Source organism: Somniosus microcephalus, chromosome 1, assembly GCF_052327205.1.
Source record: "Somniosus microcephalus isolate GS21.2 chromosome 1, FLI_Smic_1.0, whole genome shotgun sequence".
Lineage (NCBI taxonomy): Eukaryota > Metazoa > Chordata > Chondrichthyes > Squaliformes > Somniosidae > Somniosus > Somniosus microcephalus.
Genome location: NC_140987.1, coordinates 80,130,962 through 80,150,223, shown reverse-complemented (window position 1 = coordinate 80,150,223; position 19,262 = coordinate 80,130,962). Strand labels below are relative to the sequence as shown.

Here is a 19,262-nt window from a genome sequence, read left to right as displayed (position 1 = left end):
GGACCAATGGATGATGGTTTTGGTCAGACCCAAGGGCAGCCCCTCGAGGAGATTCTCCATCCTGCCCCGTCCCCCTATGCACCGGCTGGCACCGGTTGGCCACAGAGCATGAGCGTTGGGCTGAAGTGTAGTCAGAAATTGAGGAGCTGCTTCTTTACATAATAGAATAGGGGAAGGAAGTTAGGACGGGATAGGAAGGCCCTGTTTGTTTACTTTTGCTACCACGCAGGCTTTTATAGAGGACATTACCCGCTTTGCTTGGATGGAGATACATCGCCATTACTTGGCTTGTAGCATGAGGACACTTCACTATTGCGGAGAGGAATGAATTGCTGTGAGCAGATCTCTGCGGTGTCCTTGCATGAAGAGTTTGCAACATATTAGCAACACCTCGGGGTGTAAATGTCAGTAAAACGGAAAGGGTGTCCTTTAATAGTCCCAAGCCGGTGTATTTGAAAACTGGCTTGGTGAGCAAGGCCCCAGTTTAAGCCTCATTTAGTTCGAAGCCCCATTTTGGGCCAGTTGGAGAACTTGAAAGCCGCATTTCACAACTAGAAATAACAACTGTTTGATTTGATAAAGCTGTACCCACAGGAAAAGAATTCTGCAATCCTTCGTAAAGTATAACTTTAGAGAAGTTCAAATTATCAGAGACTGTCGACATATTTTACCCCGTGCAGCAATGCATTATCTATAGAGTCAGCTAGCTCCTAGACAGGAAACTATGAGCTTGCTGATGTGAAAACAAAGTCATATCTTGGAAATCATTTAGGCACAGCCGCAGGGGATAACTAAACAGCGGGTTCAGTGACAGCACTAAAATTGGGGGGGGGGGGGGGGTGGGGGCGGAAATTTGTCAAGACCCCGGCGCGCGAAAGCTGGGCTAGATTAAGGAAAAGATGCTGAATTGTACCAATAGGGCTGCAGTTACTGGGTGCTTATTCTTAATATCCCACCAAAGGCATTTTATTTATATTTAAAAAGTGCGACCAACTATCATTTGCCCTCAGTTCAGTCCACCTTCGAAAATTCACCACATCCATATCAATCCAATTAGAATTTTAACGCCATGAAATTCAACCTGCTGACCAAGTATCTGCTCCTATAACACTTTCTATAACCCGAGCCTTACGTTGAAATAATAAAATACGGGTTTGGATTTTCGTTTATAAAGATAATAAAGGCCCCAGGTTTCTTAGAATGGTGGAAACATTTGATTGAAAATAGTAAGTTATCAAACAGGTTACTATAAATAACGATGACATTTTATTTCTCTTACATTAACATTGTAACGTACTTATAAAAATAGCAATTGCTAAACTCTATTAACGTGTATCTGTGGACATTTCAATATAGGTATTAAAGCTGTTGTATGCCAAAAAATAAAATATAATTGTAATTAGTGGCATTTGAAATCCAAATTAAGTTTTGATTTGGAACATCAAATGTGTTTTATAGATGTGAAATTCGTGACTTTTACTTTGAAAACGCTTTTCAATTCTTTACTGATCTTCCGAATAAAACAGTGAGGCGATTTGTTTCTGTAATTCTGGGAGGCAAGATATTCTGAGGTTACAGAATTAAACAGTATGCTATCTATGTATTGATGTGTTATTGCTGTTGTCCATTTGAAATGTTGGCTATAACACATAATACTTATCCAGTGTTAAGTAGTCGTGGAAGTTTACTGTATTATTGAATAAAACACAATTGTCCACAAAAATGATAAATAGTTCCGATGCAAATATATTTATGCAAAAAACAAAAATATATGTGTGTGTGCAAATACAAGTATATGCGTATTGTGGAAATACAGGTGTATATGTGTGTGTATGTAAATACAGGTGTATATGTGTGTGTGTATGTGTGTGTGGAAATACAGGTGTATATCTGTGTGTGTGTGTGTGTGTGTGTGTGGAAATACAGGTGTATATGTGTATGTGTGTGTGTGGAAATACAGGTATATATGTGTGTGTGTATGTGTGTGTGGAAATACAGGTGTATATGTGTGTGTGTGTGTGTGTGTGTGGAAGTACAGGTATATATGTGTGTGTGTATGTGTGTGTGGAAATACAGGTGTATATGTGTGTGTGTGTGGAAATACAGGTATATATGTGTGTGTGTATGTGTGTGTGTGGAAATACAGGTGTATATCTGTGTGTGTATGTGTGTGTGGAAATACAGGTATATGTGTGTGTGTGTATGTGTGTGTGGAGATACAGGTGTATATCTGTGTGTGTGTATGTGTGTGTGGAGATACAGGTGTATATCTGTGTGTGTGTATGTGTGTGTGGAAATACAGGTATATATGTGTGTGTATGTGTATGTGTGTGTGTATGTGTGTGTGGAGATACAGGTATATGTGTGTGTGTGTATGTGTGTGTGGAAATACAGGTGTATATGTGTGTGTGTATGTGTGTGTGGAAATACAGGTGTATATCTGTGTGTGGAAATACAGGTCTGTGTGCGAGTACTGTGAAGTCGTGCAGAAAAGAGCAAATTTCAGCAGCCAGGTGATCTCCAGCAGCAGGTGGAGAGTTAGCAATGAAAATGAGACGAAACGACATGCCCTTCAAATTGGACTGACCACGATTACAATTAAGCCTGTGTAAGTGACCAGTAAGATTTTTGAAAAATTAAAAAGGAGTGATTTATTGGCTTAGAGGATTAACTCGCAGTGGGCAGATTTTTTTCATTATTTCCAAATCTACGGAGTTGAAATGTTAACGTTTTCCCTTCGTACCTTAGTAGGATAAATATTTTAAGCTCAATTAGTGTTAAATATTTAGCACAGTATTTAATGCACTTTCCCCTACAGTTAAGCTAAATAAAGTTTAAAATCAAATGTAATGGTCAGCAAGCTGTGAACATTTGACACCTGTTAACTGGCCAAAAGATGACCGTTCTCTGTCTACACGTTTATTTAACGCTGCAGGTGATCACTCCTCAAATAAGGTAAAAGCCCCAAGACCTTTTATGTATAGTCAATATAAACTGGCATACAAATCGACCCTTCACTATTAACAGCTTTGCATTTAGTCCTTCCCAAGAACTGTTTTGTAAATAAAATTTCCAACAATGTCTTAATTTTGTTGTACTGCAATGTATTTTTCTAACCATCTAACATGACTCATTTGTTTAGTGTCAACTTCTGCACCACTTTCTCTAAAACTGGTATTAGCACTAAAGTCAGAAACTAGAATTTCATACAGGCTCTTTAACTTAGAGTAGAAGTGAAGGACTTATTCATATATAAAAAAGAAGCCAAAGGATTTGCTATGGAAAATTATTGTCTAAAATTATTCAAATGAAAAATTAAATTCATTTTTGAACATGTGAATGAATTCCCTTTAATAGAGAGGCCCGCCCCTAGGGTTTAGCAGTGTGAGCCAATCAGGGTGCAGTATGAGATAACCAATTAGCAAAGAGACCGCCTCTTGCATCTCTAAGACCTGCACATCATTGGTGAATGTTAAAAATGAGGTCCGTGCGATTGGTCAATTCTCTTAGACGGGGGTGTCATTGGTGAATGAGTCAGTAGCTCGCCCGGGGATTGGTCAGCGCGCTCGGCTGCTGGGCGCGATTGGTCATCGAGAATGGCGACTGTTCCTTGATTGGCTGGTGGTGGTGTGATTGACAGCGGCCGGAGCTGTGCGCCGTCCCCGCAGGGCTGAGCTTCGGGCGAATCAGCGCCGAATCACCGCGGGCTCAGCCACATTTAAACACTATGGAGGAGAGTGAGCGCGACTGAATACAGAGCAGGGGGCCAGCGCACTCCGGGGAAACGGGAACCCGCCTTCACACACACAGCGGACAAATTGCACAGGAAAACGCCAAAAAAAGAAGCTGGAATTCATAAAAGGATTTTTTTCCGGGTGTGAACGATTTCGAAGTTAAAATTCACTGCTGTCACTGGGTAGTAATTGGATCCGTTTTTTGGGGGCAATGCATTGCATTTGACAAACTTAACTTTTACGTTCCTTACACAATCCGTCCGAAACCTTGAGGATCACAAAGACGCAGGACCTGCAATTAGTGGCTGACATCGAGATCTTCTTCTGGGTTTGCGTGGGGTGCTGCTCACGCCTCTTTTGTTTTTGGGAGTATAGGTGAAGGGGTTAAATCCAGACCAGGAAATCGAGGTTTTCTCCGAGTTGAAGACCGGCTGCGCCTTTTCATGGAAATCCACTGTAAGCACGACCCGTTTGCAGCAATGCATAGTAAGTAGGCAGCTCCTTCCCTGGCTTGTCTGGCGGTTCCTAGTGAGTGAGAGTGTGTAAGGAGTGCTGGAGCACCCGGTTCCACAAGCTGATGATCAGATGGCCCTAGAGCTGGAGCAACGCGAAGTCTTTGAAAGGGAGCCCTTTTTGCAGAAAGGCACGGCCGAGTCACACGTGCACTGCTAATTTTAATATCATCCCCGATTTTCCCGAATTAAAAACGAGTTAATTAAACGATTTCTTAATTCCCACAATTAAACAGAAAACGACAACATTCGCGGACATAGTTGCAATATCATCTTAATTACTAATACTTTTACTACGAAATGGGATGCGATATTGTTGCTTTCTGTGTCGAGCATCGTTTGTTAGTAAAAGTCAGTTGCATTAATAGATGCATCATTAAAATTTGTGAACAAAACAAAAAAATAATCTAGTTGCCTGTAAATTGCAAAAGAGCATTAACTAGGGGATTAAATAAGGTTGACGTGTAACTGTTTGATTTTGCTTTCTCCGATTGTATTTACTTTTGTGAGTAAACGACGAGGATTAAGCTGATGTAAAGCAGTGAAAGTCCGCTCTGATGGTCTTGGACCGCGCAGAAATCTCCAGCACGTTTGTTTTGGTTGACAGAGTTGGCTGGGACTTGTCCATTTGGTCGGTGTTATGTGAAATGACACATCCTATCACGGTGTGTTAAGAGTTATTATACCTACAGCTTGTAAACAGATGCTTTATCAACTCGAACTAATCATATTGTAGTGGGGACTAAACACACTTTAGGAATCGCACCTCGTTGACCAGGTTTATTGAGTGTAAATCAGGCTGGAGTTTCCCCTTCCGTCTCCAAAAATATGTATCGATTTAAAATTGTCACAACACAGTGATGTGGAGTAAACGCGCGCGCACAAACTTTCAAATCGAAACACACATTATTGATTTTTAAAAACAGTTCTTATTATCAAAGTCATGTATATTTTTATAATCCTATTCCGTATTTCTCCGTTCCGGGTTTGAATTGTACGTATACTCATTAGGGCCCGTTTTAATAGTAAATAATCGCGGCTTTATTTTTTTTAAAAAAAGGACCAAAATCTCCGAATCAAACTAGGAAATGAAAGGGAATTTAAACGGACCCGGCGTGAAATCTGATGGTATTTTTAAAAAATGAACTAATCTAGTTAGTAATGTTCTGCTCCAGAGACTGAAATGAGATAGCAACTCGCTGAAAAAAACGGAAGTAATGCATCATTTTTGGCTCATTAGCAAAACGTTAATTTCACTTATTACTAAAACCAGTAAAAGTAGCAACGAAAGAGGCTAAGTATCTGCCGGCGCCGATTACCCCTCTGCTGCAGGTATCAATCCGTTCCCGTTATAACTTTCCTTCCCTCCGGCTGTGACACAGACTAATAAAAAACCCTGGAGATTTAAATGAGACGATTTATCTCAAACACTCCCAGCTTTTGCAATGTTACAATATTGTAACTGATCTGCATTTATTAACACTTGTCATGTTGAGGCGCTGTATTTTATTTCTGAATATAGATCTGAATATCGATCCCATTGCTTTGATTTCAATTTGGAATGATTTTTACAAAAACAAATCTAATTATCGTTTTGAGTTAGGATTTATCATTCACTTCACCATTCGTTTTCTTGAAAGACTTGTAGACAATTACTACCACATTTGGAGAAAAAAATACTATTTTGTTTTAGCAAGATAACCCACGAGCTGTCTGGGACAGCCTAGTAAACATCTAAAAATCGTGTCACATTGGGTGTGAGAATCGAGCCGCTCGCAATTCATCAGCCGATTACTCAAAAGGAACACGTCTTGGTCCCAGAAGGTTGTGAGCGCGACTGAAATCCGTCCACAAATCTCCGAGCGACTACTTTTTTTTACAGGAAGCTGAAGTTTCACCGAAAGGGGTTCGTTTTCTGTTCCGAATTCAGTGGATCACTTTCGCTTTCAGTGAACGACTCATGTGTGTCTCTAGCTCACAGCAGTAATCATCATTCATATATATTTTTAAGTCTGGCTACTGGAGCTAGTGTTGATCTATATTATATAAATTTTTACAATGCACTGGGGTATAACCCTGTCCCTGTCCTGAGGTCCAGTTGCTATGAGGGGTATTCCAGGAAGCTGCTGTGTCCCTGGACATGCTGATGCAGGAGCCCATGTTTGAAAAATGTTCCCTTCTTTAACACATTGCGGTGTGTTCATCCTCCTGGTTTTCTCTTCACTACCCGGTCTGCTGCAGTATATCCCCACCCTGTTGTCCCCCCACCCCACCACCGCCCCCATGACTGTGGAAAGTCTCTTAGTGCAGAGGAGGGGGTTCTGTCCTCCTCTCCCCGCCCCCCCCATATTTCTGCTGGCCCTGTATGTTACCGATAAATCTAGCTGGGAGATGCAGACTGAGTGTTGGAATTCTACTGTGTGGCTGCAGTGTTTCTTTTCTCTCTCTCTGTTTTGTATGTTGTATACAGGGCATGGCGGGGTGAATCAGCTCGGAGGGGTCTTTGTGAATGGCCGCCCTCTTCCTGATGTTGTCCGGCAGCGGATCGTGGAACTGGCCCACCAAGGGGTGAGACCCTGTGACATCTCCAGGCAGCTCAGGGTGAGCCACGGCTGCGTCAGCAAAATTCTGGGCAGGTAAGAAGCAAGAGGAAGAGAGGAATGTCACACAGGGTATCTGCCTGGAACCAAACGGGGTTCAAACTGACAATTACAGGTCTGCAACAATCATCTTTTAGATACAAGTTAACACGGATAAAAGGAATTGGATAGAGTAACTGAATTTAAAATTATACAGAAATAATACTTTGGGGTTGAAGGCCAAATCCCGAGCATGTATCAAAAAGTCAAAATAAATCAGAAATTATAGTGTAAACAGGAAGACGTTGATCATCGGGCTGTGTAATTCGGCGGAATATTAATAATAGAAACAATCTTACAGGCAAGAGAGTAATAATAGGAAATAGTGTTAGAGGCAAGAGAATCGGAAGTAATTCAAACCTAACATTACAGATATGAGGAGCAGAAATAATCCAAGAGCGACATATCCCAGACAAAGCCTTTCCTGCAGGTAATCCATCAGAAAGGATATGACAACAAGGTAATCCTTAAATTAAGAGAATCAGATATCAGAGAATAGCAGAAAACGATTCACCAAAACCCCAGCATGTAAAAGCCACGCATAATACAGAAAAAAATCCTTAGGTTATAAGAAAGCAACATAATCCTTCAATGTATGTGAACCCTTCCGGTACTGGCAGTAAACACCTTGTAGGTACACAGATAAACACTCAGAAATGCCTAGGAAACGTATAGACACAGTTAACACAGGGCAGTGACGGCAGGCACCGTTGCTGTTTCAGCGTCAATCTCACCGTCAGCTTTTTAGCAGAGACAGTGTGCTGTTTAGGGTGACAGGGAGAGGCAGTCTGGTCACTTAGCACATCCTACCCTCTCACTGCAAACGGCAGCCCTGATCGCTGCCCTACCTTTAGACGGACCGATACCCACACAGCCTGGTAATATGGACGAGGGCAACGAAAGCAGGCTCCTGAGCGTATAGAGCCGTGTACCTACAGGGTCACAAGTGTACACAAACATGTAGCATTACACGTATACACAGACACAAATATTTCTAACTGGGTTCTATGCACCCAATACCCAACCACACTGAAATTAAACTATGCCAAGTAACACAAACGTGAACATCTGTACACGCGGCACTCAACCCCACGTGAACACCACAAGCTAACCGCTGCATATTTACACCGACGGAAAGGATACTGACGTATACAAATTCACAACTCAAATGGATCAATCTAAACAAGGCACTTTATATTTCTTTTTCTCTTACACCCTGGCACTCGGTTTAATTAGATATATTTACATTCATATTTCATATATTTTTGTGGTGTCGCATTTTGTTACAGGAAGTCGTCCACATTCCACATTAAAGTAACTTAATTTCCTTTAGAAATTAATTGCCTCACTATTAATGTTAGGAAATCAAATTGGTAGAGTTCATAGTTCATCCTTCCGGGATGGGAGAGGGGTATCCATCATATAGCGGGGAGGTATTATTGGAGGAGCTGCATGAGACTTGGGCAGATTAGATTATAATACCACGATTTATAATAGCGATTATATGTGCATGAACCCTGGGGCTGGGATACAGAGGGTCGTCATTACCCGTGTCAGATATATCTATGAAAACACAGGCAGGTGATGAACTTTTTTTATTGCTACTCTGCCAGCGCTCGGGTCAGTGATCATCTGAAAACTTTTTTTTGCTTTAGTTAATTCCTATTTCCCTATACATCTGGAGGCGCTCCATATTATTTTCAGAGGATCCTCCGTGACCCTGTTCTATCGATGAGAAGTCTGTACCAAATCGTGAGGAGTCCCGAGCTGTCTTTGGACCTGGCGCACGAGGAGGAACTCGCCTGGACCATCAGAGCAAGGAAACCAGGCCTGTTCGAATAGCGTTTCACTACATTTAAAATCTGTAAACGACCACGAAAGGGACGTTTTCCCCCAAAACAAGCCGGGCTGACCCATTTCAGGCCCGCGGCGGGGAAACATTGCTTTAAAAATTAATTGACATACTGGAGATTCGAGAGTGGGAGTTTGGGTTTAAAAACTAAATTTTTAGGGGGGGGGGTCATACAATGGCCAATAATTATACAAATTAAACGAAATGTTGGAGAAACCTGTTCCAGTCGTTTTTGGAAGTCCTTGGATCTGATAAATCGCGTTGGGTTCAAACTATGGTTGGAGATCAGGCCCTGGATAGTTGATCGCACTTGGTGAATGCGACAGTTTCTGCGCCGGTGAAAGCGAGTCGCAGTGCCCATTGTACCGTGCACCCTTTTTGTACATTTTCTTTGTTCTTGTATAATTTACAACAGGCCAATCGATGCCTAATTAAATTGCAGATGCTTCATTTGAACCCCGTGCCAGGCTTGAAAGTTGGTCAAACGAATAATGAAACACTTTCTAAACAAGAAGGTTACAAGTCAGGGCAGAACGCTGCTTGTTTGGAGGTATGGTGTCGGGGAGCGTTTAAACAGGCAGGCGTCAGAATAAACTCCAATTACATGAACAAATCACTGCAACATTGCAATAGTCATGACTTCCCTTACATTTCCTATCGGCTTCATTCGAGTTATTAATCTCAATGAATCTGACACGACTTTAGAAAGGCTGTCATTTACTAATTAATTTAATAATTAACTAATAGTCACCAATTGCCTTTCCTGTTAATGGAAATCTGATGTGTTCCGAGCCAACTTTCACGCTCCATCTGCAAGCAAAAATAATCCGTTTGGACAAAAAACTCCGTCAATTCTCTAATTTCCCAGCCCCTCGCCGCCACTAACTTCTACCGATTGGACTCAGCAATAATGGAAAGATGTTGGGTTCAGATCAGCCTCCGCGGCAGCCGCACGTTCAAGGAAAGAAAAAATAAATGTTGTTGAGGAAAAAGAAAAGCGTGTGGAGGGAAAGGCGGTCGGAGCGCAGTGAAGCAGGGATTAACATTCAGGTCCCCACTGACTGAGCTTTAAACACATCCAGCAGTCCAGGGTTGCCACCAGTCACTCTCTCCACCTTCTCCATCGCACGCATTTATTCCCTGCAAGGTTTGTTTAAGAGAATCACGATGCTATTGCATTCAATTCCACTCCAACAGATCAACCGATCGCAAGATCCACTCCAATCGTATCTAACAGAAATAGGAGTTTATATGTAAGTGTTTTTGCCTCTTGGTGCCTGTTTAGGCGGGCTACATCATTTCGAATTAAACTGTAATTGTTCTTTTATCTGAAATAGTTGGTGATTTATTGATCTATTTCCCAGTGTAGGTGTATTACCCTGTGTGAAGTGCACTGTAGTTAATCGGTTCAATAACGCAAAACCGCCCTCGCTGTTTAAAGCTTCACTTCAAAAACTTTCACTCTTTTGATTCACCCAGCAGTTTTGCCGCTTGCCTCACCTCGTCACTCAGAGGCTAAAGTGTTTTCTTTTTATTTATTTTGCTGGCGTTTCAATGAGAGGGCTTCTTAAGGATCATTTTATTTCGAATTACCTCGCTTGCCAAACATAGGCCACTAATTCAGAGCTAATTTGTTTCATTTTGGGATCTGTCAGCAGGCTGGGGGGATTCAAAGGGTATCGGCCCCCACCCCCTCCCATTACACAGCAGGGGTTTCGGTGTAAGACCCTTCACTGCCGACTTATTACCATCAGTAACACGGAAACCCGTCCTTGGACAGTGTTTCATAGAGAATAAGCTTGACCTTGAAATAAGAGAAAGAGAGAGACAGGAAGAGAGAGACAGAAAGTGACAGAGAGAGAGTGAAAGAGAGACAGAAAGAGATAGAGAGAGAAATATGATGAGAAGACCTTCTTTAGCCAACTTGTTCCATCCCGGTTTAAAAGGAGTGTTTGGACGGGGATGGATCGTTTTTGCCGGAAGTGACTGGATGGATGTCATGTGCTGTCCTACAGAGCTGGCTGCTTGCACGGATCTGCATGCTAAGGCCAGAGTTTCTAACAGACACCTGGCTTGGTCTGAGATGCACTTGCAGTAAGTCAGTAACAGGAGCATCCTGAAGGTGTCTCTGTTTGGCGAGTTGTCTCTCCAGTCAGCCATGAGTCTTCTGGAGATGTTTCAGCCCCTTGTGGAGGTTCACAGCTCTGCTTCCAACGCCAGGAATAAACAACAAAAACCAGGGGGAAAACACGTTTTCTGGGTGCCAAAATAACTGCCATGCAAGCCTTGGCTACAAGGGTATTGATAACTCTACATTCTGTATTCTTGACCCTGCGGTTAACCTGCAGTTCTGAATGGGAAGGTGCAGACGGCAATCTGCATTGATTAATTTTTCACCTTCGTCTCCCACTCCCTGTCCATCTCTCGGCCTTTCTCTCTCTCCCTCTGTCTCCCTCTCTATCTGTTTCACTCCTTTTCACTCTCTTTCTCTATCTCTTTCACTCTCATTCTGTCTGTCTATTCATTTTTCTGTCTTTTACGGGAGTTTCTCGGTCTGTGACTCAGTTTTCTACCTTTGAGTCCCTCTCTCTCCCTTTCTCTGTGTTCTAACTGGAATCTATCCCACCACGTTCAGGACCAAGGATAGGGGCTCTTGGCCGCTGTTCCTGATTGTGCAGTTTTGTCCTGAAGCTGTGAGAATGTCGAGCGCACACCGATGGGCAAAGGGCCGAGATCAACAGTATCTTTCGGACAGTCGCACAGATTGGCGCCACATCGCTGCCATCAGTGCCGACAAACTCACAGAAGACGCAGGATCCAAAAAATAGATTAAAAAAATCAAATACAGAGACAAAACTAACCAGAGGTGACAGGATCCGGCATGCCCGGCGCGGGTAATTATAACGAAAAAAGTGCAAGCTGAAAGGGATAAAAACAAAACCAGAGAGGGGGAGACAGCAAGAGAGGACTGTGCAGTCATGAAACTAATTATGCTTTTTTTAATTAAAAAAGTGAGCCAAAAGATTGATACGCATTAAAGGAGGTTAGTAATTTCACCTCTCACTTGGATGTTGCTACTGCACAGAAAGGACTTGTCCACGCTTCAGTAGTGGTGTCTGCTTCTTATTTTCTGTTTCCTTCATTTTTCCTTTCACACACTCACTATCTCCAATTAAATAGTTCCCACTTTCTTATTCATCAGACTTTCCATTTTACTCTAATCCTTTATCTTTGATTCTTTCACTGTTCGGGGTCGGACAGGAAGTCGGTTTGAGATATGAGGAAAGTGGGGGGGAATCAACAACAACAACTTGCATTTATATGAATCAAAAGTCTAAGACAACTCTAAAACCTCACTAGTAAATTGTCTACACAATGAGAAGAGGGTGTCAGGGACAAACAGAAGACAAGTAGGGAGTTCAAACTTTCTTTGCTTTTAAACGAGAGTGAGAATTGACCTCTGACCTCCTTTGACATATTGTATAATAGAACATTTTTGGAGTTTGCCAGAAAAATCGAAATGTCCTCACCCCCTATTTTTGACGGTTCTTTAACACCTGATGAACAACGTTTAAGTTGCAGCTCCTGTCCCAGTTTGTGGACCCTATGGATCAGACTGCCTGTCTTTGCTTTTCCTCCTCCTAACTACCATTAAACATATCAGTGTGTAAAACTAGATCATAGGAAAAACCGGGGTAACTTGGCCTCACGTTGTCCCATTCATCCTGGCAATGGAGGGCGATGTTTGCAGGAAACTCTATAACTGGGATCTGGCCGTGTGGGATTGAGGCTGGAAATCTACGGTGTGTGATTCCACAAGACAGCAGACTGGTCAATGAACCAGTGGCACCATGGGTTGAGCCTTCAGATACCTTGTTTTCGTACTTTCTACGAGTTACATTATACCGAGGTTTCTTGATAGACGAGGATATTGGTTACTTGGCATCTTGGTCAAAACCTGGCTCGCATCTGGATTTATTTCTATGATGATTCGAGGTTAAAACAGTAGCTAATTTTAATGGGCCCCTGTATATTCTGGCCATAGATTTTTTTTTTGGAATAAAGTTAATCTCCTTCTGTCCCTCTCCCGGATTTACATTGTTTCCCGTTTGACACAAATAATTAAAGCAGAAAACGTACAAGCAGTAGTGTTAAGTTTGGCAATGGCTTCCCTAAGACACAGTACTCTATGCATTTAACTGGTGTAACAGCCTGTCTAGAACACCCGAAATGGGAGATTAATGTTCACTATTTTATGTAAGAAAATACATTAAATATACAAAATTAAATCTTAACAGCACAAAGTTTGTATTGAGGTTTCCTTTTTAGCAGATATTGCCAAGACTCAGCTGGAGTTTAGAAAGGAACATGCTGATGCTACTGGGGTTAACTGTCACATCATGTACATTGACCCCAGGCATTGTAGTAATATTAGTTTTGATATCTCTCTCTCCCAAAAGTTATAATCAGCTGAGAGATCACTGAAACTGAGACTGAGCGAATGAACTCTCGAGAGTCAATTGGACTAGACAGTACCTTCTACAAATCTACAAAAAGCAGAAAAAAAAGATTTGGATTTATAAAGCAGTTTATCACATCGCTCAGAAATGTCCCAAAATGCTTCACAGGCAATAACCTGCTTTGAAGTGCATTCACTGTTGTTATGGAGATAATTTAATGTACCTGAATGAACTTGGTATTGGAAATATTAATATCTCTGTCAGTCTATCCATCTATTATTGTTTCGGTGTACTGACGCAGGGAGTTTATTAAGACTTTTCTCCCTGTCACTGTATGGTCTTCTGATTTTTTTCCACACTCTTCTTGCAACCATTCTGTGCCTTGTCCCGCTTTCATGGCCTTGTTTTCCCTCTCCATTCAATCTCAGTCTAAGCTGCTTTTCCCTTCGCTTCAGCCTCCGTTGTATCTTCTTTCTTCCTCTCCCCCGGCTTCTGTCCCGGCTGCTTTCATTCTCTTTTCTCTCTCCCTTTGTTGCACTTGCAGCCTGGTTTCCTTCTGACACCACAGCATTCTGTCTCCCTTTTTCTCATTCTTTGTGGTCTTTTGATACTTGCTGTGGTAGAGATGTGCAAGCAAAGATTAAAATATATGGGAAGGTTGAATAAAAACAAAAGACATAAATGCATTAGAAACATTAAAAGTAAAACATTAAGTAAAATATTAAGTACAGTATAATTACAAAATTGAACTGGCAGCTAACAGAAATAACCCAAAATAAAAAAAAACAGAAAATAATTGATGCGTGATGGAAAAGTAGATGCTAAGTCAAAATACGGCAATAAGGTTTTTGAAATGCCTATAGTTTATTTAAGGTACTCCAGGCAAAGCATTTCACGATGTTCCGAATCTGGATGTTTATCCCCTTAACCATCTGCTCCCATTATTTCATGATAATAGATTTTAAAAAACCTGATAATATCAAAACTGAAAATTGCATTATGTTGTTCTTGAACTTTTACGGTGAAAATCCAAAGGAAAACGAGCCCGTGTACTATCACGAGTATGAGATCACTGTCAGGTAATGTTTTAACAAAAACAGTCTTTTTCACCCTCAAGAAACCCGCTGTGTGCTGGAAGTGGCCACTTTGCAAGTGATTAACTTGTAATTTCATTAGTAAGGAGATCACTGAGCTAAAACGGTCTCTCTCGTGCAACACGTAGGCACATACACACACACCCACACCCCCCCCCACAAGTATAAGCATGCATACACACACACATTATACACACATGCACATACTAAATTCACACACAGTATACACCAACACACGAACGTTTACGCATCCAAGCACATGTATACACCACACACACACGTACATACAAATCGGTTCTGCTCATCCAAACCTTCATTTTAAATATTACCAAAAAGAGAGCAAATGCTTTATTGTTTTTACAATTAAGGAAAAGTTTTTCTACTTCTTGGAGTACTACTTCACCATCACTCTAATGGGACATGAAACTCTGTCTTGAGTGTCAGTCATATATACCAGACAAAAATGATTGGCATTAACCCTTTAAATGAATTCTGTTTGCGGATTAATTTTGATTTTCCAAGATTGTGCCCAATCTCAAGTAATGCCTTACAATCTCTTTCTCCTTTTCTTTTTAAAGGTACTATGAGACTGGAAGTATTAAGCCAGGAGTAATTGGAGGATCCAAACCAAAGGTCGCTACACCCAAAGTGGTAGATAAAATCGCCGACTACAAGCGCCAAAACCCCACCATGTTTGCCTGGGAGATTCGAGACAGATTGTTGGCAGAGCGAGTCTGTGACAATGATACAGTGCCTAGTGTCAGTTCTATTAACAGGTACTGACCCATAGGGGGTGCACTGTCCAACATTAACCGACACTTGACCCTCAGTCTACATAACACAACAGCTTTATTCTGTTTTTGCAATTTGTAAAGAACATCTGGAATAGATAGACAAGAGAAAAAGCAAAAACACATAGCACTAACTCTCTGAGGGTTTTGGTTGATGATATATATGTATATATAAATTTATATTTTAAAAGTTATATTTAATGTCCCCCTCATTCCCATCTCATTTTCTGAAGCGTCAAACTCCTAACTGAGGTACAGCTCTACAGGTGATTGACCATTCTGACATTCGACCCAAGTGGTTATTCCTCATTCTGCGACTCTTTCCTTTTACACAGTGGCTTTCCATGGCACTGTCCTCTCTCCTACTCTGTTCCTTCTTTATATCAGTAACTCCTCTCTCATCACCCAACCCTGCTGGCTCTTTTCCTCCTATATTTATCAGCTTCCTTCAAATTGATTGCTCTCAGCATTAACAGCTGTCACCCTCTTATTGTACAATGTCTGGATCATTATATCTTTATCTCCCACGTGCCTTTCATTATAGGGTCCATAAAATGTAGTTTCTTTTAAATCTTCTAAGACACATTTTCTTCGTATCTGTCACAAATCCAAACAACAGTTCCCATGTCCAACCTTTGGTTCCATGCATAGTTCTTCTTCACATTTATGGCCAAATTATCTGCCGTGACCTCAAATGAAACACACTTTTCCATTGCTGAAGTTGCCTCCAATAAGCCTAGTTTTCCCTTTCATGGCAAACACTTTTTCATCACAACTCTTTACTCTCAGCTGCCCAAGTCTGTTCAAAGACTTGACTACTGCTCCAAAAGCCTCTTTCTCACACTCCAATCCTAGACAGGATACAATCCCTCTCTCACATTTAGCCTTCAACTTCTCTCTCTCTCTATTTTATCCATACTACTATGGTCAGTTCTCCTTTCCTCTTTACTTTTTTTCTAAGCTGCAAATAGACCATCCTAAATACACTTCCACCTGCCTACATTGGCACTGCAGTGAAATTAAAGATGTATTGCGCAGTCTACTTAACTAACTGATTCTACAGGGTCTACTTCTCTGAATGATTCTTTCCTGGTTCCTCAGAACTGTGAAATTGTTACATCCCTCAGATCTTTCCTCCTCCTATATCTTTAAGGCTTTTAAAATCCAATCTTGGGATCACTTAATTGCTCCTTTCTAATTTATCTAATTTTATGTTTTTTACTGCTTTCTCTCCCTAAACTCGTTTGCCTCACCATTTTCTTCTCCTCCTTTAAGACCCTCCGTAAAACTCACCTCTTTAACCACCCCTCCTAATATCTCATGCTCTGGATTGGCATTCATTTTTTTTTTGATTACACATCTGTGAAGTGCCTCGGGACATTTTTATTTATGTTAAAGGCGCTATATAAATGTAAGTTGTTGTTTGAGATGGGCCTAGGTCCCACATTTTGCTTTCTTATGTTAGAGAAACAATAGTCCTCAGAAACAACAACAACTTGCATTTATATAGCACCTTTAACATAGTAAAATGTACCAAGGTGCCTTACAGGGGTGTAATCAGACAAAACCTGGAATTCATCCACACATGTGAAATTCCAACATAGGTTACTGAATAATAATAATAATAATAATAATCAACTTTATTGTCATTGTTAGTGCACAAGTGCAGTACAACGAAATGTAGGCTTGCGGCTCCCTAGAGTGTACATTTAGTGTACTTTCCTCTCCCCATCCCAGGACTGACAACAATTGTAGCACCTACACCAATATCCTTGCTAATTCAGCATTGACAGGGAATCAAACCAAGGACCAAACAGCTCTGTTTGGCACATTCATTTCCTGCTTTAACTAGCTAAGCTATCAGGGAGCTCAAACTAGATCTTTTTAAAATAAAATAATGATCTGCACTAACATGGAGCCCTCTACATAATTGAAAGTTTTAAATTTGTATTATCAATCTACTTGGTATAGAAATCTCAGCCACCATAAATGCACCAGGTTAGACACACTTCAATGACCAAAAGGCAAACTGAGAAAAGGTAGAAATGATTAAAATCTACAAGAAAAGTTACATCAGTTGAGTGTCATTTGAAAAAAAAATCCAATGTTAAAGTGGTTAGATACAAAGAGGTAGAATACACATTGAATGTAAGCTCCATACTTGGACCACTGATGAAGGCAGGAATAGGATTCACCATTATAATTCTCCTGTAATAATTAAAAAAAAAATCAAACTATACATTAGTAGCAGTATAAAACTGGCTGTGTATTAACATCCATAAATGGAATAGAAGCTATATTGCGTGGCAGCATTAATGGGCCATGCTTTGTGTTGCGCTGACCTTAATACTGGATTATTTATGTGTGCATCAAATTACAATAAACACTATTATTAAAGAAAAGTAACACCAGGAAGCATCGCTATGTACCATAGAAAGGAGTCTGGGAGCTGGTGGGCTCCATTTCTCTTGGCTGGGACATGACACATGGCAAAAGGGAAGGGGAGAGAAACACAAAGTAACTTAACTCCTTGAAACACACATATAGGCTATTTATTTTGCAAATATTATTATGTGATAGGAATTTCATATGTAACTCAAAAGAGAAATAAGGTATTGAAAGAGCTAGCAGAAAATGACCAATTAAGGGGCAATGATTTATTTTTCTTTTAACAATATATTTTTGAAAATTGATTTTCTTTCTTTAATTTTACTTTTATTCAGGATTATTCGAACAAAGGTGCAGCAGCCTCCAAACCAGCAATCGCCGGTCTCATCCCATACTATAGGTGAGAGTCATTCCTACACTGCTGCTTCACCTCTGTAAGAGAGACATTGCTCTAAATCTTGGAGAAATCTGATGTTCTATCTGGCGAGTAATTATATCTACAACAACTCCGTATCTGTGTAGAAGTTCATTCTTGCTCTCTGTCCACCCCCTTCCTGTGCTGTTGTTTGTGACCCCCCCCCCCACTCCCATATTCTGCTTTGCCTTTCCTGACGACAGTTACTCATTCTGGTGTACAGTTTCACGGAGAGTGCCCATTCTTCCAATGTGAGCTAGGCCGGTGCTTCAGGATAAGGAGCTGTTCTGGGAACACTGAGAACAGATCTGTAGACACTTAGGATCTGCAAATATACCCAAAGGCCCTGATATTTGTTGTGCATCTCACAGACTTTGTGCTCTTCCCTCAATTAAATGGAATACAGTATAGCCTGAATTTAATTGATTCTTAGTGAACTGATTTCAGCACCTGATTCTGTACTGGATGAGCAGAAATTTCCTCCAACCAAAGCCATTGACTTCAGTCCCCACCACAAACTCCATCCCCTAGCCACCGACTCCATCCCTCTCCCTAGCATCGGTCTGAGGCTGAACCAGACTGTTTGCAACCTTGGTGTCATATTTGACCCTGAAATGAGCTTCTGACCACATATCCGCACCATAACTAAGACTGCCTATTTCTACCTCTGTAACATTGCCCATCTCTGCCCCTACCTCAGCTCATCTGCTGCTGAAACCCTCATCTATGCCTTTATTACCTCTAAACCTGACTATTCCAATGCACTCCTGGCTGGCCTCCCTACGTAAACTTGAGGTCATCCAAAACTCGGCTTCCTGTGTCCTAAGCCGAGTCCCGTTCACCCATCACCTCTGTGCTCGCTGACCTACATTGGCTGCCGGTTAAGCAACACCTCGATTTCAAAATTCTCATCCTTGTTTTCAAATCTCTCCATGGCCTCGCCCCTCCCTATCTCTGTAATCTCCTCCAGCCCCACAACCATCCGAGATATCTGTGCTCCACTAATTCTGGTCTCTTGAACATTCCTGATTTTAATCGCTCAACCATTGGTGGCCGTGCCTTCAGCTGCCAAGGACCTAAGCTCTGGAATTCCCTCACTAAACCTCTCCGCCTCTCTACTTCTCTTTCCTCCTTTAAGACACTCCTTAAAACCTACCTCACTGACCAAGCTTTTGGTCATCTGCCCTCATTCCTCCTTATGTAGCTCAGTCTCCAATTTTGTTTTATAACACTCCTGTGGGACGTTTTACTACAAGCTGTTGTTGTTGTTCTCTGCACCTTTTGTATGATTCATTCAAGGATTATATTTGAGGAGGGGTGATCTAAATCATAATGATTTCACCATTCCTTTTTGAGTTTGGTAACTTTGAATCTGTC

The 19,262-nt window shown here is 41.3% G+C and overlaps 1 protein-coding gene across 1 annotated transcript; it reads left to right on the top strand.

Annotated features, from left to right (window-relative positions):
* Positions 1-6,670: 6,670 nt before the first annotated feature.
* Positions 6,671-16,934, top strand: LOC147124194 (paired box protein Pax-5-like). The gene is made up of 3 exons (XM_086002946.1): positions 6,671-6,882; positions 14,870-15,067; positions 16,820-16,934. Exons 1-3 carry the CDS (start codon positions 6,704-6,706, stop codon positions 16,932-16,934), a joined length of 492 nt encoding a protein of 163 aa, XP_085859072.1. The 5' UTR covers positions 6,671-6,703.
* The last annotated feature ends 2,328 nt before the right edge of the window (positions 16,935-19,262 follow it).

What these genes read in the sequence shown, in the direction of transcription:
- LOC147124194 (XM_086002946.1), top strand. Translation starts at nt 6,704, where the DNA reads ATGTTGTATACAGGGCATGGCGGGGTGAATCAGCTCGGAGGGGTCTTT. An exon ending in GTCAGCAAAATTCTGGGCAG is followed by an intron (nt 6,883 to 14,869) that starts GTAAGAAGCAAG and finishes TTCTTTTTAAAG; the next exon opens with GTACTATGAGACTGGAAGTA. An exon ending in AGTGTCAGTTCTATTAACAG is followed by an intron (nt 15,068 to 16,819) that starts GTACTGACCCAT and finishes TCCCCATCCCAG; the next exon opens with GACTGACAACAATTGTAGCA.